This window comes from Oncorhynchus kisutch, linkage group LG16 (genome assembly GCF_002021735.2).
Source record: "Oncorhynchus kisutch isolate 150728-3 linkage group LG16, Okis_V2, whole genome shotgun sequence".
In the NCBI taxonomy this organism is placed as follows: Eukaryota; Metazoa; Chordata; class Actinopteri; order Salmoniformes; family Salmonidae; genus Oncorhynchus; species Oncorhynchus kisutch.
The window spans coordinates 29,605,643-29,631,111 of NC_034189.2; the positions used below are offsets into that span (position 1 = coordinate 29,605,643).

Consider the following 25,469-nt stretch of genomic DNA (forward strand, 5'->3'; position numbering starts at 1 on the left):
TTTTCCTCACAAAGCCAAAGCAATCTAGATAGGTAAGGTGAGGGGCCAGCCACCCCCTCTCTCTCGCTCACATACAGTATACACACACTCTGTCTCTGTCTCTCTCTTTCTATTTCTCTCACATCTGACAGCACATCTGAATGCGTGTGCTTTGATGCAGTGATCTGAGCTAGTTCTCTACTGTATAATGTCAAGAACATATAGATGTTCTGCTTCATGAACCAAGTCAGATTGCTATGTCAGATAGAGTATGTTTCTAACAATGCAGATCCACTGTCACAAACACTGATTTCCTATTTCACACTAGTCCTCCTATATCTGCATTCTCTCTGGTCCTTCCCCCCCTCCCTCCCCCTCTCCTTCCATATGGTCAGGCCCCTCCCCTCCTGGAATGTAACAGTAGAACAGTGACCTTCACACAGTGACAGGGACCTGGACGAATGGGGTGTAGGGCTGTTGCGGTGACCATATTACCAGCATACCGGCAGTCACGAGTCATTCTGGTTACCTTATACATTCTGGTTACCTTATGCTACGCTCCAAAATGTCTATCCATGATGGGAGAGTGCCCTAGGCAATGCTGTTGGTTCATTGATTGTGCAGGATGACTTACAGGTAGCCTTTATAGTGCATTTGTATTTGGTTTCCCAAATGAAGCACTCGGTAGCTGCAGGAACAGAGTTGGAGAGCCCATGGCATACGGAGATTGGGCGGAATATCACCTGAGCATGCTCCTCAAACAGTGGTTGATGCGTGGAGTCAAATAAGTGTTCCTATGTTTATTTCTCAGCTGCTCATATTAAGCACAGCTCCACTATAAAACCAAAGTGGCCTTCCAGGCGTCATTGGAAAACGGACCGCGTTCGCGCGGCCTCCGTTCGCAATTCGAGTGCATACAGATGACGTGTTTTCCCCCTGCCCCTGTCCCTCCCCACTGATTTTGCGACTTAGCCTACAGCCGCATCATGTAGCCAATATATGTTTTGAAGAAGTTCTACGGTTTGTGTCATTCACAACCTATAGTTGCCAAGGAAATCTAGCATATAGGATCTGTTTCAAATGATCCCTTTTAACCTCAACATAGCCACTTCATATGCGTACACGCCCCGGAATGGGAAAAATATCCTTTCTATTTTTTTTTCAGATAAGTTCAATTCTATTCTTCTTATTATAAAATCATATATCTAATAATGGCACCGGATTTACAAGCATATCTTGTCAGCTAAATGAACAAGCCTACATATAGCCTAGGGTATGGAGCATAGCCAGATAACATACAGTAGGCCAACTCATATTCTGTTATTCTGAAATACATTTTCTTCATATCATGTTTCGTTAGACCCGACTAAAATAAATAAAGCTTTATTGTGATGGTGCATATTAAATTGATTTATTAGACTTTCTTAAAAGGTAGAGATGTTCCAAAGGCGCGCATCAGCGGCTGGTATGCAGCTCATATGCGCGGAGGCTTGGAGATGCTATATGTGAAACGGTCAAATACCGTGAGACTGGGAGTCTTTTGCATAGGGCCGGGCGATTTATCGAATTAATGAATTAATTTTTTCCCCCCGCGATATTCCAAATGCCTGTATCTCAAGAATCGAGGTTTTGTCATTTTTTTACATCATTTTTTGAAGCATTTATTTCCACCTGTTCTCGTGTTCTATTTTTGGTCTCGTCTCTTTCGCTCCTTCTGTGCTGTGTGCACCTCCAAATGTACACCAGAGATCTGTATATTATGAAGAGATGCACGTCTCCACCCTAGCAAAGGCAGGCGACAAGCTTAGGTCCAAAATAAGCCCATATTAACGCATTTGGTTGATTTTTGGACCGATTTTAGCGAGAGTGAAACCTCTCGCTTCGCCTCTTCCTCTACGGTTTACACACACCAAGCCCTGCCTCTCACGCCAACGAAGTCCTCTCTGACAAGCGGTTTCAAAACGCTATATGCTTTTGAGGTTTGGTCCAACATAATCAATCATATGGACACCAAAGCCCATTGAGACGATATTTTACTGTTGTAGAGAAGAAGATAGCTTTTCTAACGAAACCCTGGCTTGAAATATAAACTTGAAATATAAAGATTAGCTTGCGTGTGTTCATCTTCTATAGTGCCTGCTACAAGAAGTTAGTCATTATTAGTGAATGTGCATGGTTCTAGTTACATTTGTAACGACAAAATGACATTTTCATAGACAGACTTGAAAGCCAGATCAGTGATTATTGAGAGAGAAAAAAAGCAGGTTAAACTATTTTGATTAAATAATTGAATTATTAATGGGTCTTATGGTTGTGGAAGGCTTATATTTATCCTAGGTATAACTTCACAAGCCCTGAATTCATTAGACTGTTTGAAATGCAGTGTATTTGACCTTTTACCTGTTCAACAATGCTTGCATTTAGAAATGTTTGCTAATTTATAAAATAAAAAATAATACATGAATAATGATAAATACATTTACACACAGTGCCTTTGGAAATGATTCAAGTCCTTTGACTTTTTCCACATTTTGTTGTTGTTACATTACAGCCTTATTTTTTCCCCCTCATCAATCTACACACAATACCCCATAATGAAAAAGCAGAAACAGGTTTTTAGAAATGTTTACAAATGTATAAAAAATTTAAAACTGAAATATTACATTCACATAAGTATTCAGATTCTTTACTCTGTACTTTGTTGATGCACCTTTGGCAGCGATTACAGCCTGGAGGCTACAAGCTTGGCACACCTGTATTTGGGGAGTTTCTCCCATTCTTCTCTGCAGATACTCTCAAGTTCTGTCAGGTTGGATGGGGAGCGTTGCTGCACAGCTATTTTCAGGTCTCCAGAGATGTCCGATTGGGTTCAAGTCTTGGCTGTGAGCTTAGGGTTGTAGTCCTGTTGGAAGGTGAACCTTCACCCCGAGTCTGAGGTCATGAGCGTTCTGGAGCAGGTTTTCATCAAGGATCTCTCTGTACTTTGCTCTATTCATCTTTGCCTTGATCCTGACTAGTCTCCCAGTCCATGCCAGTGAATAACATCCCCACCCCATAGCATGATGCTGCCACCTCCATGCTTCACCGTAGGAATGGTGCCAGGTTTCCTCCAGACATGACGCTTGGCATGCAGGCCAATCTTGATTTCATCAGACCAGAGAATCTTGTTTCTCATGGTCTGAGAGTCTTTAGGTGCCTTTTGGCAAACTCCAAGCGGGCTGTCGTATGCCTTTTAGTGAGGAGTGGCTTCCATCTGGTCACTCTACCATAAAGGCCTAATTGGTGGAGTGCTGCAGAGATGGTTGTCCTTCTGTAATGTTCTCCCATTTCCACAGAGGAACTCTGGAGCTCTGTCACAGTGACCACCGGGTTCTTGGTCACTTCACTGACCACGACCCTTCTCACCCGATTTTTCAGTTTGGCCGGACGGCCAGCTTTAGGAAGAGTGTTGTTGGTTCCAAACTTCTTCCATTTAAGTATGATGGAGGCAACTGTGTTCTTGGCAACCTTTAATGCTCCAGACATCTTTTGGTACCCGTCCCCAGATCTGTGGATGGACACAATCCTGTCTTGGAGCTCTACGGACAATACCTTCGACCTCATAGCTTGGTTTTTGTGGTACATTATATAAACAGGTTTGGGCCTTTTCAAATCATGTCCAATCAATTGAATTTACAACAGGTGGACTTCAATCAAGTTGTAGAAACATCTCAAGCATGATCAATCGCAACAGGATGCACCTGAGCTCAATATCGAGTTCATAGCAAAGGGTCTGAATACCACCACAGCTCTATGTGGGTGTCAGGCAGAGTCAGAGATGGATGAGAGGGGAGGAGACAGGACCCTAGTCACTAACATCTCCTGCCGGTTCATATACCATATGACAGGTATAATCGATGGATTGATGAGTGTGCTTGTGGAATCGGATGGTCCAGTGATCGGATATTAGTTATTGAGCTGGAACAATCTCAAGGTGTTCTGTATTGTTACACCCTTGAGTGGCTGATATGGGCATGTGTCAGCAATGCAATTTTGCAAAGTGGATCACAGTGAAACTGTCCGTCATCCTAGCAACCAGCAAGCATAAGGAACTATGTCAGTCATCCTTAGTAACGAGCCGACACCCCACACTACAGGCATACAAATGGCTTTGACAGCACTTGCAATACCAGGGTTGTGGGTTCGATTCCCACTGGAGACCAGTATGAAGATGTATGCGTATGCACTACTTTATAAGTCTCTCTGGATAAGAGCGTCTGCTAGAATGACTGAAATGTAAAAATGTAATTGACATAGATAATGATAACAGCCATTTACTGTTTGTCAGGTATTATATTTGACAGCTGCCAGTTAGATTGTGATTGTTAGTGTTGCCGCGTCGGGCTGAAACCATCTGCTCTTCCATCCTCATCCCCATGACCTTCATCTGTCTCCCAGGCCTCTTCACTCAACCAGACTACTACACGACTGGGATCTTAATTTGAACCAGTTATCTACAGCAGGAAAATAATACTGCGGCAACAGGAAATGTGAATCATTACGGTGATTTATAACTAATGGACATTTTTTGTAGGGGTTGATACATTTTTCATTAGGGCAAATAAAGTCTGACATTTTAAAGTGGAAATTACATTATTTAGAAGCATTTTTCTACCTCGAATACACTATTTGCATATCCAAATTCTCAGCAACAAGAGTGATCAGATTAAGATCCTACATCTATCTGTAACCAAGCCTTGTTCACAGAGCATCTTGCTCTGTAACAAATAGCAATGTTTCTCCCTGTCTTTAAGGCTGATGTATTCCCAGTTTGTCCCTGGCATAATTTCCTCTGCACAGTCATGGGAGATATAAGCTTGATGGTGGTACTGCATTTAAAGTAGCACTTATACATTATAAATGCATTGTAGGTGCCACATTAGATGGATGTCTTTCCATCAAGTCTCTGCCCGTGCCACTAGTGATGGAATACTCCACCTATGACCGTGAGAGCTCCTTGTGGTTCATCCAACACAGTCTGGATACCCAATCAATCAACCACACAGACTCACACAGCAGCTCTGAACCCCCAATTCAAACTAAACTCTGTAAACCATCATTTCTGCATTAAGACCTTGTTTGTATGATGAAGTGGTCATTATGATTCTACTATAGAAGTTGAAAAAAATGTTAAGGGACAACCCTTAGTGGAACACAGTAGCTCTTTTCAACTTAATGCAGGAGGTGGAGTTGACATTCTCTTAGTGAAAGTTATTTGGTCTACTCTACTCTACTAGAAATGTATTCCTTTGTGGACTATTCAAATATAATTTACCTGTCACTTTTATTATTGTGTTATTGTTTGGTTCTTGATATGTTCCTTCAAGTTGACCTTTTTGAACTGAAAACGCTCTTCTCAAAAGTGTACTTAATTACATTTTTCCCTTTCCTGTTACCCCTACGGACTGTAAACTTTTAACTGCCTTTCGATGAGTAATGCATTCCATTTATTATAGCACCATAGTTCATAATGATAATAACTCATAATCTGCATGTTAATTAGTTGCTATTTATGCTGGTTATGACTGCTGCAATGCCCCATGGGAGTCGTCTGCTCTATCCACCGCTGCTTATGAATTAGATTTCCACCACATTACATCTGCATATAATAGAACAATAACAAGCGGGAACATTAGGGTGAATGTTATATTATGTGATTAGAACGTTTTCATAAGTGTCTGTGGCCAGGCTGATGTAATGACTGTGATTGAGTGACTGTGGTGGTCAGTAGGTAAGTTGGGGAACTGTGTGACAGAGCGATATGCCTGCAGACTCTAAAGGATGGATGAATGGGGGGTACACTCATACAGTATGGGGTTGTTGTAAGCAGAGATAGATGGAACTGTATGGGAGCGCCACGGGCGGAGGTGTTTCTTTGAGATTGTGGGGGGATCGGAATGGGAGTGTGGGGAGAAGGATCCCTGCCCCGAAGGAGTGAATACAGATTGTCCCTGCAGTTAACCAACCAACCTCACTTCCTCCATCCCTACCAACTTCCATGGGGACAGGGGCAGCCATTCATCTATAAAGTCGAAATAGGGACAGAAATGGCTACTCCATTCTGCTCTGGTAGTGACAGGTGTTATGGTGCTATAGCATCCTATCTTTCTGACCTTGAGTTATTCCCAATGCCATCTCTGAGGGTGAAGTGTGTTACCAAGGACAGGTTAACAGAGGTTCATTCTACAGGGAGTTTGTAAGGTGTTTGTTTACACCTTCAGTACAACGTTGGAGCCAGGCCCTACAATTACACAATAGAAATATAGCTTTTTGACAGTGCTAAGGGATGTGAGGACAAGCTAAGTGAGAAGAGAGCAGATGGTGCACCCTTCTGAGTCAAATGCAGCATGTCTTTTAAAAAATATGCTTCTTGTTCTCCTTCAGGGCAGTGCAGACTGCAGAATATGTAACTCTTTTTTTAATAGACAGGGGTTGATTGGACACTAAACACTGTAGGGTGCCTTGCTGTAACTACAGGGGTCCAGTTTGGTCTGAACAGGGGCCGCATGACATAGTCTGTTTGGGGCTGCCCTGGCTATAGAGGAAATTACACATCGACCGAGCGGCCCTTTTTAAATAGCAGACAAACGCTCCCTGAATTAGTGCTGGGTCACTGAGACGCCCCAAACTAGGTGAAAAATCTGTTGATGTGCCCTTGAGCAAGGCATTTAACTCCAATTGCTCCTGTAAATCGCTCTGGATTAGTTTTAGGAATGAGAGAGGGTTGCTCCTCAGAATCCAAATGTTGTGTCATGTTGTTGGCATCTGGGGTTGGATATTGAAGTTACTTGGGCCCCTCATGATGTGGTGTTTTGGGAATGAACTGGCAAATGCAAATGCTTGGATTCTTTAATCCTCGGGGTAATCCGCCCAGAGTGATATTGAAATGTAATCGTAATTTCTCTCCCTCTAAAGCTTTTAGGATCTATTTATTGCCCCAACAACAGGACGTAAACATCAATCTCCTATTAGGAACATATTGGCTCTTATGGAGGGATATAAACTAGTGTTTAGCAAAATTGAACTGGGACCAGTTTGGTACAGTTGAAGTCGGAAGTTTACATACACCTTAGTCAAAAAACATTTAAACACAGTCTTTCACAATTCCTGACATTTAGTCTTGGTAAAAATTCCCTGTCATAGGTCAGTTAGGATCAGTAGAGAGAGTGATGTATTTCAGCTTTTATTTCTTTCATCACATTCCCAGTGGGTCAGAAGTTTACATACACTCAATTAGTATTTGGCCTTAAATTATTGAACTTGGGTCAAACATTTTGGGGTAGCCTTCCACAAGCTTCCCACAATAAGTTGGGTGAATTTTGGCCTATTCCTCCTGACAGAGCTGGTGTAACTGAGTCAGGTTTGTAGGCCTCCTTGCTCGCACACGCTTTTTCAGTTCTGCCCACACATTTTCTATAGGATTGAGGTCAGGGCTTTGTGATGGCCACTCCAATACCTTGACATTGTTGTCCTTAAGCCATTTTGCCACAACTTTGGAAGTGTGCTTGGCGTCATTATCCATTTGGAAGACCCATTTGCGACCAAGCTTTCTGACTGATGTCTTGAGATGTTGCATCATTATATCCACATAATTTTTCTTTCTCATGATGCCATCTATTTTGTGAAGTGCACCAGTCCCTCCTGCAGCAAAGCACCCCCACAACGTGATGCTGCCACCCCGTGCTTCACGGTTGGGATGGTGTTCTTCGGCTTGCAAGCTTCCCCCTTTTTCCTCCAAACATAACGATGGTCATTATGGCCAAAGAGTTTTATTTTTGTTTCATCAGACCAGAGGACATTTCTCCAAGAAGTACGATCTTTGTCCCCATGTGCATTTGCAAACCGTAGTCTGGCATTTTAATGGCGGTTTTGGAGCAGTGGCTTCTTCCTTGCTGAGCGGCCTTTCAGGTTATGTCGATATCGGACTCATTTTACTGTGGATATAGAAACTTTTGTACCTGTTTCCTCCAGCATCTTCACAAGGTCCTTTGCTGTTGTTCTGGAATTGATTTGCACTTTTCGCACCAAAGTACTTTCATCTCTAGGAGACAGAACGCATCTCCTTCCTGAGTGGTATGATGGCTGCGTGGTCCCATGGTGTTTATACTTGCGTACTATTATTTGTACAGATGAACGTGGTACCTTCAGGCATTTGGAAATTTCTCCCAAGGATGAACCAGAGGTCTTGGCTGATTTCTTTTGATTTTCCTATGATGTCAAGCAAAGAGGCACTGAGTTTGAAGGTAAGCCTTGAAATACATCCACAGGTACACCTCCAATTGACTCAAAATGTCAATTAGGCTCTCAGAAGCTGCTAAAGCCATGACATCATTGTCTGGAATTTTCCAAGCTGTTTAAAGGCACAGTCAACTTAGTGTATGTAAGCTTCTGCCCCACTGGAACTGTGATACAGTGAATTATAAGTGAAATAATCTGTTTGTAAATAATTGTTGGAAAAATGACTTGTGTCATGCACAGAGTAGATGTCCTAACTGACTTGCCAAAACTATAGTTTGTTAACAAGACATTTGTGGAGTGGTTGAAAAATGAGATTTAATGACTCCAAGCTAAGTGTTTGTAAACTTCCAACTTCTTGAGTCTTGATATATCTGAGTTAGTCTTGAACGGATGTTCTGATCTAAAGTCAAGCCTTATGGGTGTCTGGAAAGACAGGTAGCTAGCAATAAATGACAGCATAGCGGTCAAGTCGCATTCAAGGAACAGAATCACACACCAGTGACCCCTGTGACAAACACCAGATAGCCACACACACATACACGCGCACACACATACTGCTTGACTTTATTAATACCACCAGGCCTACATAGTGGATCCTGGACTGGCCCTAGTCCACAACCATCGTGACACGGCACAAATTCTGACATCCAGTACTGCCTTTGGTATTTCAGTCTGTACCTCCCTCGAGAGTGTGTGCGTGTGTGTGTATATTTGTGAGAGAGGAGAACACGGTTTCACAGCCAAGACAAGGAGAGGGAGATTGGGAGAGGGGAAAGGGACCCTGTGAGGTTATGGACCTGGAGGTACACCCAGTCCCTTCTCTTTCCTTTATCTCTAGCGTTTCGATCCTCCATTTTGTTTTGAGGCTGACCTATCTTCTTATACGTGTCTACTTCTCTTCTTCCTCAGAATGGGCTCAACGCGTTGCACCTGGCAGCTAAGGAGGGCCACGTGGAGCTGGTCCAGGAGCTGCTGGAGAGAGGCTCAGCTGTGGACTCGGCCACAAAGGTGGGTTCCCTTACCGCACTACCGTATGTGGCGCTAGCACAGTGTGATAGAATCAAATTAGGAAGAGCTACAGCACATGAGCTACATCCGTCCACGTCCGCTGTAGGTAGACTACTCATTTTATCCACAACTGGGTGGAGGCTTGTTAGGAGGCTTGTTAGGAGCTTGTTAGGAGGCTTGTTAGGAGGCTTGTTAGGAGCTTGCAAGGCTGGTCAAGTGTTAAGATTATATTTCTCTTAGCTGCTTTGGACTTTTGGATTACAAATAAAAATAGCTAGAAATATCATCATCAAATGAGCTGTCAAAAGAAAGTGTTCCAAAGATCATGGACGATAACACATTTAGTTTTTCTTCCGTTGTGAAATCTGATGCGCTGTTTTACACTGAAAAGCAATTGTGCTTTGGTTTGGTTTGTTTTGGCTTGATGTTGTACTTTACAACGGAGGTAAAACATTTTAAACGACACAAAAACGGGATGCATTTCTCTGAAAAGTCTGCTCGTTCAAGGTATCAGTCTCCAAAATAAGGGCCCTAAACGTGGTTCAAGTGTCACACACACGGGGGTTAACCAGGTCAGTGTCGTCAAACAACTCTTGCCCTACATTAACCTGACTCTTAACCTTTCCAACAGTGAGATAACACAACCATACCCAGGGCAGACAGCCATATCCCTAACCAGCACCCAATGGACTGCACTGCACTGCAACCTATCACCGTCACATGACTGTGCAGTCTAGCTTCAGAGCACTAGTGTGTAGCAGGCAGGAAAAGGGATGCAGCTAGTTTCATTGAACATATGGAGGCAGTTATGCCAAGCTGTGAACATGGAGAAGGTCTATTCCTTCTGAGCAGCATGTTTAGGGTGTCGTGTGACTTGTTACAGATGTAGGACCTTAATTTGATCACTCGGTTGCAGGTGAACTTTCCTGCAATGCGGGAAATTTCAAACGTGTAGTGTATTTTGAGGTTTAAAATAATTTACTGTCTTGTGTTTTATAGCATATTTAATTGTGTTCACTGTACATGATTTAAATGTGTATTTTGACAACAGAACATCCCAAACTTTTTTTAAACAGATTTCCACTCTGAAACAGGAGCCTCTTGACTTGATTTCTTGTTCAACATGGCCTAATTAAAAGCATTGAGGGTTTAAGGCTCTCAATGAGTGATAAAGCTTCATTATTTCTAGCTGTCTGTGTCACAGCATCATTAGGAGTGCACCTCAGAAAGGCCCCCTTATCTCCATCACTGAGCCATAGGTGTCTGTGGATATGCCTGTTTGAGGTGTCACGTCTTTAATCGGTGATGGAGAGAATTAATGAAGAGAAAAAAATGATGAATAGGAGTGCCTGTAGACAATGAGATGGCGGTGATGACTGTGTGTGTGTGTGTGTGTGTGTGTCAAACATTTGATACTACTGTAATAGTAATACAATTTGTATGCTTTTTTTGTCCAAGCTGAAATACAGGACAAAGTCGTTTTTGTCATTTCTATTTATGTCAGAAATGACAGTTTATGTCATTACTGTATGTTATCCATCCTCTTTGTAAGACAGAGTTGAAAGTCAACCCCTTGTTTTGTGTATTGATTGACACAGTTCGAATTGTTCTCTATAATGGTGTAATATGTGTCTCTCTGTGTTCTTCCATCCCAGAAAGGGAACACAGCCCTCCACATTGCCTCTCTGGCCGGACAGGCCGAGGTGGTGAAGATACTGGTGAAGCGCGGCGCAGAAATCAACTCTCAGTCTCAGGTAAGAGATTTGTATTTTACCTGTATTTGCCTAGGCAAGTCAGTTAAGAACACATTCTTATATACAATTATGACCTACCCCGGCCAAACCCCAACCCGGACGACGCTGGGCCAATTGTGTGCCACCCTATGGGACTCCCAATCAAGGCCGGTTGTGATACAGCCTGGAATCGAACCAGGGTCTGTAGTGATGCCTCTAGCACTGAGATGCAGTGCCTTAGCCCGTTGCACCACTCGGGAGCCCTCAACAGTAGCATGGCAGCAGCCATCTTGCTTTCATCTCCTTTCTCTAATGTTGTACTGTTGTGTCTCCAGAATGGCTTCACCCCTCTGTACATGGCTGCTCAGGAGAACCATATGGACGTGGTGCGTTACCTACTGGAGAATGGAGGTAACCAGAGCACCGCTACAGAGGTAGGGAGTGTGTATGTGTGTGTGTGTATCTTCGTACATGTTTTCAGCAAATGGTTTGAAGTTTTCAGTCTGTGTGAGGATGTGTGCGAACATTGTGTTTCACCAGGCATAGTCCTGACGAAATAAAGCTTGGTCTGTTTTATACCTCGTTGGTCTGTGGCTATGGATAACCTCCTACCTCCCCTCTCTCCTGCCCTCCACCAGGATGGCTTCACCCCACTGGCCATCGCGCTGCAGCAGGGCCACAACCAGGTGGTGTCTGTCCTGCTGGAGAACGACACCAAGGGCAAGGTGCGGCTGCCCGCCCTGCACATCGCCGCCCGCAAGGACGACACCAAGTCTGCCGCGCTGCTCCTCCAGAACGACCACAACGCCGACGTGCAGTCCAAGGTACGGCCGGAGGGAAGGGATTATGGGTTAGAACGCGCATCGGCGTTATTGGGTTAGCATTTCTCTGTGGTGCTACGACCATGGGTTGTCAGTGGGTCAAGCCCGACGTGCAGTAGGACTGCAAGGAAATAGAATACAGGGTACTTGTTCCAGTTTTGTTTGTCAGTTCTTTGTGGTGTATTTCTAGTATCAATACGAACAAGTTTCAATGAAAAAAGGGTGTAATGAGAGTGTGTCGACGTACATTAGCCCTTGTTCATCTGTCTCTGGTGTGTACCTGTAGCTGTCTCTCTCGGTCTGTCCATCGCTCTCTCCTTCTGTGTCTGTGCACCTGCCACTAGTTCATTGGTCCTGCCACTAACCGGGTCTCTCTCTCTCTTCCTGTCTTGTCTGTTTATCTGATCCACTCACCCCCCCCCCCCCCCCTCCCCCCTCCCCCCATCACTTTCAACCGCATCCCCGGTGTTTATGTGTAGCACTGTCCACTGCATGGAGTGTGTGGAATATGCTATTGTCCACAGGTCGTATTGTTGAATGTTGCAATTTGAGCAGTTGCATGCATCCTTGGGTTTCAGGAAAAATTGGTTTTTAAGGGGTGTGTGGGCGAGGGGTAAAGGGGATGGGCAGTGGTTAGAGTGAAGTGCAGGTTCTCTTATTTTGAAGGACAGTAGCCTATACTGAAATAATATTCCATAGTACACCAGGGCTATTCAATGAACTGTCCTCAAGGTTTTCACTGTAGCACTGCTGGGTTCTGCAGTTGGTTGAACAGCTATTGTCGTTGATTGGCCAGAGTCCACTCATGTCTGAATCAGTCCTTTTTGATTGATTGATTTGATTTGATTTTTGGGTCAAGCAAATTTCCACCGTTTAAAAACAAATGAAAGATACAAAGAACCCCAGAGGACAACACATGAAAGCATTTTAAACAGGTTTTTCTAATGTGGTCCTCGGTGTAGGACGATAACAGGAAACAGAATGAGTGAAAACCAGCAGTGCTGCTGTTGTCCACCAGGCATTGAACAGCCCTGCACTGCAAACACTATGGCAGACCAGTTATCATCGGTGTTGTCACTGAACATAACTTTGTCCTCGTGTCAGGCCTCATGTTAATGATATTACATAATATAATACAGTGTATGCCAGCATTTCCCAAACCCGGTCCCCAGGAACCCGAGGGGTACACGTTTATTTTTTTTTGCCCTAACACGACACAGCTGAATCAAATTAGCAAAGCTTGATGATTAGTTGATCATTTGAATCAGCTTTGTAGTGCTAGGGCAACAAAAACTAAACGTGTACCCCCCGGGGGCCCGGGTTTGGGAAACCCTGGTGTGTGCCGACATGAAATGCTGTTTACGGCTGTTTCCATGAAGTACTCTTCACCATGACTCACCAGGGAAACCCAGAGGAGGGTGGATGAAGACTGCAGCATGAAAACACACTCTCACGCACACTTACATGTAGATGTTAAACACAGAGCACTCTCACCAAATACCTCTGAAACGCAGTCCTCTTGACGATTACCTGAATGACTTTGGCAATATCCACCGTCTCAAAAGCATACTTTATAATGTGAAAAAGACTATAAATAGGACGGCTCTCTAGTGAGTTTGGCCTCGTGGTACAACATGGCTGCCATACATCACTGGTGCGTGTGTTGTATTAGAGTCAGTCCGGCCTATGTACAGTATACATGTATGTCTATGGACTTGCTACTCTCATTGTAAAACATCTCAAGGTCTTTGGATAAAAGATGTGATAAAGCATACGACGAGTTTATTTCCAAATCCCTATATGTCATCAGAAATTGCTTAATTTCACGTGTGTGTAAAATATTACTGTTCTCAGATTTTTTTTGATTCCCCGATTTGAGATGTTTTTTTGTTGTTGTTTGCAAAATGCTAAATATCCATTGTTTAGCCGTAGTGGAATGTTCGTATCCTGTATATTTGACCGTGATATATGGTTCTTGCCTGCCCATCTTAACACCAATGCACTTACTGTAAGTCACTCTGGATAACAGCATTTGCTAAATGACTACAGATCTACAGATATCACATTGCTGTATTGATTTTTATTAGAATTTTTTCCCCCTGTTTTAAAATTGATGTCACAAATGTATCGTTTGTACAGTTCTTTATTAAAAATGTAGTTATTTGTTACATTTGACTGTGTAAAACCTGGCAGTACTTATTTATCTGAAAGTGAGGCGGATATATAGCATTTTGCAATTTATTTTTTATTTTTACATTGAACAACCCCATGATGTGTTTATATAGTGAAAAAACACACCAGTCTCTTTCATAATTTCTTTAAACAATAAAAGCTCATTTCAGAAAATGTATATATGGCATTTTGGAATTAAACTCTTCATATACAGTCTAGCGATAAAGCTGTTTTTGAAGAGAATCATACCACTCTAGCTACGTTGCCCGTATTTCTTTGTACTGCACAGTCTACCCTGAACTTTGAGCCTCTGTATGACTGAGTGTAAAATAACTAAGGTCTTTCCCTTCCTCATCTCTACTGCTTCAGATGATGGTCAATAGGACTACGGAGGTATAACCACTATGTCTAGCACTGAAACCTTCATCATAACCCCATCACTTTTATTGTTTGTCTTTGTGTTGTTTCAGCACTTTATTTCCCTTACTTCTATAGCATTGGATGGTGGAAATAGCCCCCGAGTCTTTCAGCCCTTCACAATCTCTTTGTTTTTTTGTTATGTTAATCATGCATGGTGATATCTCGAAATGCCACCTCTCTCAAGTAGCTTTTTTCCGCACATCATGTGCCTTAGCAGTTTGTCTTTCAGTTTGAGAACTGTTATCGTCTCATTTATTTTACTTTCGTTTTCATTGGTTGAGTTTCTGGAGTTGTATTGATGCTAACCCCAAACTCAGAGAGATGATTTATGGTCTTACTGATAATCTCATAATCACCTATACATTTCACACTAAGATGATATATAGATTTTACATAACGATGGATCATAATTTTTTACAGTTTTAAAGGGATACGTCGGGATTTTGGCAGTGAGGCCCTTTATCTACTTCCCCAGAGTCAGATGAACTCGTGGACACCATTTTTACATCTCTTACGTGCAGTTTGAAGGAAGTTTCTCACTCGCGCTAGCACAATTGCTAACTAGCATTAGCGTAACGACTGGAAGTCATATTTATGCCTCTTCCAGTCATTGTGCTAACACTAGTTAGCATTGGCTCGCAAAACTACCTCTAACTTCCTTCTTACTGGAAAACAGAGACATAACAATGGTACCCACGAGTTCATCTGACTCTGGGGAAGTAGATAAAGCGCCTCATTGCCAAAATCCTGAAGTATCCCTTTAATGGTTATATATAGAATGTATATATGTTGTGTTGCACGCCATTCATTTGTATTGTAGATGCACTATGAACTAAATTGATACTATTTGACGAAGCATAAAACAATGTTATTGATATGAGGTCGGAATTAACACATCTTTACAATTACAAAGGGCTTGAGATCAGATAAAGAAATAGTAATATTATAAGAAATGTATCAATGCAAATATATGTACATTATTCGTGCAAACAAGCATGTGTTTATATAGTATAGTATACTACTGTATTGGCATGATAGAGTATCAATCAAAAAGTATCCAGGTGTTTTGCAGATAATTTTCTTGAAGAACAAAAGCACTATATAGCATGATGCATCCCGTCTATATTCATTTGCATCATTATCAACTTTAAATGTGTCATTTTGAATCATTGCGTAGTCACTACAGTTCTTCACACTTCTGTAAATAATGTTTTCACGTTAAATCGCCCCATTACTTTCAGAATGGAAAGGTAAGGCAAGAATTTCACAATACTCCAACCGCAACGGCTCTCTCTCTCTAATTTCTTATGATTCCTAACATGACAAAATGGCGTACAGTGACATAGTGCAGTTTGGTGTTGATAAAAAAAAGAATACCGTCATGGTTTTTTGATTTGGTGTCTTTTTTCTCTGTCCTTTAACTGTATGGTTAACTAATACTGTGTGTCAATAGTTTGGTTGATATTAACAGTCTGTGTGAACTGTACGTCCACTTGTTTTTTAATTCCTTCATTTATTTCTTTATTTTTTAAGTAAATGGAGAAACTATACAGTTGATTTGGTTCTGACTGTAGGATTACAAGTTGCATGGTAGTGATCTTTCTGCATGGTCTTTCTGAGTGTGTTTGTGTGTATGCCCACAGTACGTAATTTGCGTGTATGTGTAATTGAGTCATAATTTTCTGAAACTGAATTTTAAGATTTCTTTCCCTTCATCTCTTTGGTTTCCTCCCTCTTCTGAGTTTGGAGCGTTGCTCTTTCACATTTACTAATTTAATTTTCTTTTTTCCCTTTGATGGTGGTTAATGCGACTGCTGCATGCTGGGATAGTGGAGGTCAAGGGTCAGGGGTCAGGCTTTGGGGGTCATGAATGAGGCTAGTATCTAACCCACTGTCTCTCTCTCCCACCCTCTCGCTATGTTCACCCCTGTGTTACAGAGTGGATTCACGCCACTTCATATTGCTGCCCACTATGGAAACGTGAACGTGGCCACACTACTGCTAAATCGTGGGGCAGCTGTGGACTTTACAGCTAGGGTAGGTACCAAAGCCCAGGCTGAAACTATTACAACAACCTTCTGATCTGCAGTCAGGTGCGCTATTGTTGTGCAGTGTTGGATTCTGGGTTAAACTTGGAACATTGCTATCCTAGAGACTGGTTTTTACATCAGAAGTTAATGCTTATCTGTAGGAGCCAGATGTCTTTGGAATGTTCTGGGTGGATGGGAGGAAGTCACAGGATTGCTATAGGGGATACGGGTGGACATTTTTGGATTAGGCAAATGAGGGATTGAGGTCAAGTCAGATCCCCTTAAGGGAGAAATGTCGGTTTATTACCCTATTACTTCTTCTTCCTGTTGAACCACAATAGATGAAAGGATTGGAGGGAAGAAGGAGGGCCTAAATTGGAGTATATATACTTGTGGTGGTAGAAACATGTTTTGTCTAATGCAGCTGTATTGATCCTCTGGGAAGAATAAACTTGGTTCACCTCTCTAGGGTATGTGGAACGCTAGCATCCCACCTGGTCAACATCCAGTGAGATTGCAGAGTGCCAAATTCAAATACAGAAATACTCATTAACTATTTTACATAGGTTTAAAGATTAACTTCTTGTGAATCCAACCACGGTGTCGCATACCTTACAATTATTTGAGAACATAGCCCAGCAGACAAATCATTACAAACAGTAACCAGCCAAGTGGAAGAGTTACACAAGTCAGAAATAGAGATAAAATTAATCACTTACCTTTAATGATCTTCATATGTTTGCACTCAGAAGACATTCATTTTTTCAATAAATGTTCATTTTGTTCGCTAAAGTCTCTCTTTATATCCAAAAAACACAGTTTTGTTCGCGCGTTTTCTTCAGTAATCCACAGGCTCAAACGCAGTCACAACAGGCAGACAAACAATCCAAATTGTATCCGTAAAGTTCATAGAAACATGTCAAACAATGTTTATATTCAACCCTCAGGTTGTTTTTAGCCTAAACAATCAATAATATTTAAACCGGACAATAACGTCGTCAATATAAAAGGCACTTTCTCGGTCGTGCGCATGAAAAAGTTCTGTGACACGGCAGGGTCCACTCATTCAGACTGCTCTTACTCCCTCATTTATCAGAATACAAGCCTGAAACAATTTCTAAAGACTGTTGACATCTAGTGGAAGGCATAGGAACTGCAATTTGAGTCCTAAGTCAATGGATACTGTAATGGCATTAAATAGAAAACTACAACAACAACAAAACAATTCCTACTTCCTGAATGGATTTTTCTCAGGTTTTCGCCTGCCAAATCAGTTCTGTTATACTCACAGACAGTTTTGGAAACTTTAGAGTGTTTTCTATCCAAATCTACTAATTATATGCATATCCTATCTTCTGGGCCTGAGTAGAAAGGAAGTTTAATTTGGGCATGCTTTTCATTCAAAATTCAAAATGCTGCCCCCTACCATAGAGAAGTTAAGCTTTCATAATGTCCGTAGAGGTTTTTACTCTGAGAATTAGAACCTAACAGCAGCGAGGTCTTGGGATCCATCACGATACCCTCCTTTGTGTTCTTTCCTTTACTGGAAATAGTGCAAAGATTGTAGGTTATAGGAAGGGCTGCCCACACACACTGTGCCAACACAGCACTGAGTCCAAGAACCATAAAACACAGGAGACTTTAGAGCCCATACGCGTACACACACACACACACATTTTAAGCGAGTAGAGTGAAATGCCCTTTAGGAACCCACAGTCAGCGATTGGGTTGCTTTCTAGGACAATGATACCCTCCGCCTCAGCACTTCCCTTTTCTCGGAATCCTCATGTCCATCTGTGTGGTCCCCATCAGCCACACACAGAGAGAGGAATGAGTCTTAGGAGAATGCCAGTCCTTTTCTTGAAAACAGAACTCAAGGCGAGAGATGGAGAGAGTTGCCTGGCCAAGCTGAAAGATTACTTGAAGGTCACAGACTCAATGCAGTCCTGTTCTGACTGAGCCCTTAGTGTCGACAACTTAAGCACAAATCTACTAACTCAGCAAGGGACTCCACAGTCAGAAACCGTACCTTTTATTTGCAGAAAGGTAACACTCAAAACCACTGTAATTTCTGCTGTGTCATACTTTCTCAGGCACTTTTTCCAGTCACAGTCAACATAACAAGCTGTGTGTCCTGCAGTGCTCTGGACCAGGCTGAGGAAAAAATGCTCAGCTTTCACATTGTCAGGATTTCACAGAAATCAGAGGAGTGGCCGAACGCCAACATAACATGACACATCCTAACAGAAAGAATGAACAGGAGCCATTCATCAGCAGTTCCATTCAATTCAAGCTCTGTTGTCCCAGCATGGAAATTCATTGAGGTATATTAGAAAGCATGACATCAGTCACCGGACGCCTTGTCCTGAACTACCCCCACTGTCTGTGGAACAACATTGCACGTAATAGAAACTGGTCAAAAGTGGTGCACTGTGTAGGGAATAGGGTGCCATTTGGTCCGCTGACTAGGTTTTAACACAGCTCTGTTATTGCCACAGAGTGTGGCACAGTGTGGGTCCGGGTATCAGTTATCATGATTATAACTCTATTATTCTAGTAAAGCAGTCTGTCTAATCAGGAAAACATCTGTACCCGGCTGGCAGATTTGATCAAATAATTTAGCCCTGCGTGTGTTTATAAGTAAACAGGCTCCACAACAACAACAACAATAATGCCATAGAAAGCCCTAACCTAAGAAAACCCTAACCTAAGAGATCCCTAACCTAAGAGATCCCTAACCTGAGAAAACCCTAACCTAAGAGATTCCTAACCTAAGAGATCCCTAACCTGAGAAAACCCTAACCTAAGAAATCCTTAACCTAAGAGAACCTAAACCTAAGAAAACGCTAACCTAAGATTTGAGGTAAACAGGGGATACTGTATGTAGCAACATTACTCGTAATAGAAACGGTATACTGGCCTTGTAACAGCACATGTGTATACAGTAGGATAGGTAGTTATATACCATTAGTTCATTGGTTTATTTCGTTTTAAATGTGTCTTCCATTGTGTTCTATGTATTTCAGAATGGGATCACGCCCCTCCACGTGGCCTCTAAGCGTGGCAACGCTAACATGGTGCGCCTCCTACTGGACAGGGGGTCTCAGATCGACGCCAAGACTAGAGTGAGTCCACACAAACACACATACATACAACACACACACACACACACACACACACACACACACCGTTTGACCCCCTCACTGTGCACAAGTGTGTGACGCAGTGTTCTTTCTACCAAACTGTCATTGTCCAGTGGAAGTGCTGCAGTCACTTTCCACCAGACTCAGCCGTGTATATCTCCTTCAGCTGCAGCAATGTATCATTGTCTCATTCACAGACAGTGTGGACGCATTGGGTCACTGTGTGCTATGTGTGTGTGTGCCTGTGTGTGTGTGTGTGTTTTAAGTTGATGTACTCTATAAGTAGGTGTACTTACTGTTCATATTGTATGTAGGTGTGGGTGTGTTGATAAGTGTGAGATAGGGAGTGTGTGTGTGTGTGTACTGCATAGCTGTTGGATGTGTGTGTGAGTGAGAGCTGCAGCACTATGTATTTACGGCTAGCTCACTAGAGAACAACTTGTTGAGTCTAAAAGCCCTCCATTTTGACACGCTGTTATTCTTGTGTCCTTGGCCGTTTTGCTGCTCAATCAGCTTACTGCATTAACTTAGGGCAAAAAAATCCCTTCTGACGCAACCACTCTCCCTGCTCTCTCAAATCACTCCGTTACCATACCTCCCTCCTCCCTGAGCCTGACAATCTATCCCTCTTTCATAACAGAAAACATCCTGTTTTTAGTTACGCGGTAGATGTTTATGCGTCCATTGCCAAGGTATTGCATCCTAATATCCTTTTAAAGAGTTAAACGAAACATTGTATAAATAAAGATGATGTGATTAGACCCTAACGTAACGAAAACGTCCACTCGGCGTTAGATAACGGTACAGTTCCTGGTCAGGGCAGGACAGTGCCTGTTTAGACTGTTACCATTCTATTAGCTGTGTGTTATATCCATATCATTTGTATTGTCCAGAGTTAATGTTGATATAATATAATATAGGTGGCTACGTCTCAATTCTGCAATGGCACCCTATTCCCTATATAAGTGCACTACTTGTGACCAGTGGCCGATAGTGCACAATTTATTTATATTTTTTTACCAGAACCCTATGTAGGGAAATAGGGTGCCATTTGGTACGCTGACTAGTTTATAACACAGCTCTGTTATTGCCACAGACGGGTCAGTGTGGGTCCGGGTATCAGTTATCACGATTATAACTCTATTAGTCTAGTAAAGCAGTCTGTCTAATCAGGAAAACATCTGTACCGGCTGGCAGATTTGATAAAAATAATAAAGCCCTGCGTGTGTTTAGTGGGAAACGAGCTCCACAACGAAAACAACACGAGTGTCCTAGAAAACCCTAACAGCGGGGCCATCCTTATGTTTTCTTTGTGCATTTTATTACACAAGCAGAGTTACTATATTTTTTGTTTTGTCTGTGTCAGTTTGATCTCTGCTGTGTGTGTGTGTGTGTGTGTGTGTGTGTGTGTGTGTGTGTGTGTGTGTGTGTGTGTGTGTGTGTGTGTGTGTGTGTGTGTGTGTGTGTGTGTGTGTGCGTCCTTCCATGTGCGTGTGTCCCTGCCTTTGTGCGCAGAGAGTGGTGAGGTTAACATGCCACTGAAGCAAAGGTCAAGGAAATTTCAGCCGCCATGTTTCAATACGTGTATTTGAGGTGTGTGTTCTCTGCAGGACGGCCTCACACCTCTACACTGCGCGGCCAGGAGTGGACATGACCCTGCAGTGGAGCTACTGCTGGAGAGAGGAGCACCCATGCTGGCCAGGACCAAGGTACACACACACACACACACACACACACACACACACACACACACACACACACACTCATAACACCCAGTCCCCCATGGTTATATCCGCGGGTTGAATAAATAGAAAACAATGCATTAAAAAAGTATCATTCTTGTGTAATTCATATCTATAGGCTACATTGAGGTTTTTCTTTCATCATTTTGATCTGCCTTTAGTTCGTAGCCTAAACCTAAACCTAAGCAGAAACAGTTCATGTCGATCCACTGAGGCAAAAAAAAGGACAATGTCAGAGTTGAATTCAATAAGAGAAGAACTGTGAATGAATAGAAGGAGGGCCAGAACAGTATTCTAATGTTTGGGAAAAGATTTGCTGAAGTGTTAAAAGAGGATGATAGCAGTGGCTATATGTTATGTGTTATGATTGTGAGGCGATATACAAATTTGACAGACAACAAGACGGGGACTTCAAAACTGTACTATTCAGATGGGTTATATGGACTAGTAACCTAACTGCATTTCTTGCAGTAAAATTATACATAAAATGTACATTTTTACCCCGGGGACAGGAGTGGCGAAATATTATTGATTTCTTTCAGCATCTTGAGAGAATGAATGACTGAATTAACCATCTGTAAAGGTGGTGGTGGTCTCTTTATCAGCATCATTAAAGCTGATAGTATTTCAACCACATAAAATATGCATCGTAGTCGAACTGAACTCTTATCAAAAACATGTTGGGTTGTTTTAACAGCTTTTCATTTCCTTAAAATCGGTCAAACTGATGTAATTTGGAAATGTTTCACTGAAAACCTTTCCCATTTATTTTTTGTTATTGCATTTGCGGGTCCCTGAAAGTTTTTGCTGCGTGGGCCTCCGATTTTCACTTTATCACTTCTAGTCGGGCGGTTGCGGATGAACAAACAGCTGACCCATGTATCACTAACACACACCCTCTCTCTGACCATCTTCTCTCTCTCTTTCTCTCTCTCTGTAGAACGGTCTGTCTCCTCTCCACATGTCAGCTCAAGGCGACCATGTTGAGTGCGTCAAGCACCTGCTGCAGCACAAGGCGCCTGTTGATGATGTCACACTGGACTACCTGACGGCGCTGCACGTCGCCGCCCACTGCGGTCACTACAGAGTCACCAAGCTGCTGCTGGACAAGAGGGCAAACCCCAACGCTAGAGCACTGGTAATACTCACATTCCTATTACCACTAATACAATGACTTCCAATACTCTAGGCCTCTATAAGCTATGTATACAAAAGTATGTGGACACCCCTTCAAATGAGTGGATTCGGCTATCTGACAGGTGTATAAAATCGAACACACAGCCATGCAATCTCTATAGACAAACATTGCCAGTAGAATGGCCTTTACTGAAGAGCTCAGTGACTTTCAACGTGGCACCTTCATAGGATGCCACCTTTCCAACAAGTCAGTTCATCACATTTGTGTCCTGCTAGAGCTGCCCCGGTCAGCTGTAAATGCTGTTAATGTTAAGAGGGAACGTCTAGGAGCAACAACGGCTCCGCCGCGAAGTGGTAGGCCACACAAGCTCACAGAATGGAAACGCAGAGTGCTGAAGTGCTACAGTTAGGCCCTAGCTTAGGCTACGAACTAACGGCAGATAAAAACCGTCTGTCCTCGGTTGCAACACTCACTACCGAGTTCCAAACTGACTCTGGATGCAGCGTGTGCACAAGAACTGTTCGTTGGGAGCATCATGAAATGGGGTTTCCATGGCCGAGCAGCCGCACACAAGTCTAAGATCACCATGATCAAGGCCAAGCGTCGGCTGGAGTGGTGTAAAGCTCGCCGCCATTGTAGTCTGCATCAGTGGAAATGCGTTCTCTGGAGTGATGAAACACACTTCACCATCTGGCAGTCCGACAGATAAATCTGGGTTTGGCAGATGCCAGGAGAACGCTACCTGCCCCAATGCATAGTGCCAACTGAAAGGTTTGGCGGAGTAGGAATAATGGTCTGAGGTTGTTGTTCATGGTTCAGGCTAGGCCCTTTAGTTCCTGTGAAGTGAAATCTTAATGCTACAGCATACAATCACATTCTACACGATTCTGTGCTTCCAGCTTTGTGGCAACAGTTTGGGGAAGGCCCTTTCCTGTTTCAGCATGACAATGCCCTGTGCACAAAGCGAGGTCCATACAGAAATGGTTTGCCGAGATCGGTGTGGAAGAATTTGACTGGTCTGCACAGAGCCCTGACCTCAATCCCATCGAACACCTTTGGAATTGAATTGGAACACCATCTGCGAGCCAGGCCTAATCATCCATCATCTGTGCCCAACCTCACTAATGTGTCTTGTGGCTGAATGGAAGCAGGTCCCCTCAACAATGTTCCAACATCTAGTAGAAAGCCTTCCCGGAAAGGGTGGAGACTTTTATAGAAGAAACTCCGTATTCATGCCCATGATTTTGGAATGAGTTATTAGACGAGCAGGTGTCCACATACTTTTGGTCATGTGTTGTATGTGTGGTGGCTGTTTTGCCAATTCTGTCTCAGAGACAGAACTTGGTGAAACAAAGTTTTGAGTGAAAATAAGATGGCCTCTCCTATCTGTCTCAACCATGTCAACAATGTCCCTACATGTATATGCCGCCTGTACTGTAGGTGTGTTTCATTCATTCTGTGTCTGGGGTGTGTGTGTGTCTGTCAGAATGGCTTCACCCCGCTGCACATTGCCTGTAAGAAGAACAGAGTGAAGGTGATGGAGCTGCTGGTCAAGTATGGAGCTTTCATCCAAGCCATCACAGAGGTAGGACACTAGCCTTCAAAATGTAAACAGTTACATCCTAATACACAATTACACGTGTACTTCGCCCTGTTGTAACGCGGGTCGCCAGGGCACCGGAACAGCGGAGAAGTTGAGCCTTGCGCTTCAACGCTCTTGGTTGTTGTGGAAATTGACCCACCAAGCACTATTGATTTCTGCATCTACGTCATACCGCTGAGTCTACCTTTAATATAACATCTGCCTATTTATACATTAGACTTGGTTGCACTAGTCTCATCAGCTAATATGTTTTGACCAGACCAGAAGCAGTGCAGAATGTATGCAAAGATGAAACGTTTCCTGATTTGATCTCTCTCCGTTGCCCTCTTCCTTTCTCTCTTTAAGTCTGGCCTGACTCCCATCCACGTTGCAGCCTTCATGGGTCACCTCAACATTGTCCTGCTGCTGCTACAGAACGGCGCCTCGCCGGACGTCTGCAACATTGTGAGTGACGGGGGGGGTCGGGGGTCACTGTTTGTTTTACGCAGTCGCCGGTGTGCGTCTTTCCACGCTGCCATTGGCGCGTTTGTCTGCGTTTCTGCTGACTCCTACGTGTGTGTTGTGTGCAGCGCGGGGAGACGGCCCTACACATGGCAGCCAGGGCAGGACAGGTGGAGGCGGTTCGCTGCCTGCTGAGGAACGGCGCCCTGGTGGACGCCAGAGCCAGGGTAACGCATTTAACAGCGCCATTTACCATACAGTATTAGGCTGTTATCATCCGTGTTGAACTCTTCAAAGAAACCATCCAAAAAGTACCAATTGCGTCCAGAAAAACACAATTAAACAGGGCTGTAAAATTAAACGTTGCAGCACTTGAACTCTGCCCATTCATTTTATGTACTGTCAAAGTCACATCACCCATAACCTCCGTCTCTAATAAAACTCATTCTCTGCCAACTATAACCTCCATGTCTCTACCCCTGCAGGAGGACCAGACTCCCCTCCACATCGCGTCTCGCCTGGGGAAGACTGAGATAGTTCAGCTGCTACTGCAGCATATGGCCCACCCTGACGCCTCCACGACTAACGGATACACACCCTTACACATCTCAGCCAGGGAGGGACAGGTGGACGTGGCTTCAGTACTGCTGGAGGCGGGCGCCTCACACTCGCTGGCTACCAAGGTAGGTGGGAGAGCACAACACACTCACACACGCCTACATTTCACCTGCCTACGCTCAAACACACATGCTCACATGCACAACGCACACTTGTACACCTTGGTGCTATTTTCGTGGGGATTTTTTTTTTACGGATTAAATATACTCCCTCATTTCCTTGTGGATTTTATATGAAATATCTATTGATTCACTGTATGGCATGTTTCACAGGCGCCCACTATGGGGGCCACTGTCAGTATGAACTTCTTTAATCTGGTTTAATCAATGAAGGGTTAATGATGC

General features: G+C 43.2%; 1 protein-coding gene across 8 annotated transcripts in view; it reads left to right on the plus strand.

Moving 5' to 3' along the window:
- The window catches only part of LOC109906763 (ankyrin-2), a 116,592-nt gene that overhangs the window by 34,499 nt on the left and 56,624 nt on the right, over positions 1 to 25,469 (plus strand). For 4 of the 8 annotated variants that reach the window (XM_031792197.1, XM_031792201.1, XM_031792200.1 and 1 more), the window contains exons 3-15: positions 9,166 to 9,264; positions 10,920 to 11,018; positions 11,333 to 11,431; positions 11,636 to 11,821; positions 14,360 to 14,383; positions 16,349 to 16,447; positions 19,467 to 19,565; positions 21,194 to 21,292; positions 22,266 to 22,463; positions 23,950 to 24,048; positions 24,412 to 24,510; positions 24,636 to 24,734; positions 24,993 to 25,190. In XM_031792197.1, the coding sequence (XP_031648057.1) occupies positions 9,166 to 9,264; positions 10,920 to 11,018; positions 11,333 to 11,431; positions 11,636 to 11,821; positions 14,360 to 14,383; positions 16,349 to 16,447; positions 19,467 to 19,565; positions 21,194 to 21,292; positions 22,266 to 22,463; positions 23,950 to 24,048; positions 24,412 to 24,510; positions 24,636 to 24,734; positions 24,993 to 25,190 (1,497 nt within the window). Of the gene's footprint in view, positions 1 to 9,165; positions 9,265 to 10,919; positions 11,019 to 11,332; positions 11,432 to 11,635; positions 11,822 to 14,359; positions 14,384 to 15,651; positions 15,661 to 16,348; positions 16,448 to 19,466; positions 19,566 to 21,193; positions 21,293 to 22,265; positions 22,464 to 23,949; positions 24,049 to 24,411; positions 24,511 to 24,635; positions 24,735 to 24,992; positions 25,191 to 25,469 lie in introns of all 8 variants that reach the window. The other 4 variants (XM_031792198.1, XM_031792203.1, XM_031792199.1 and 1 more) reach the window with 2 other exon arrangements.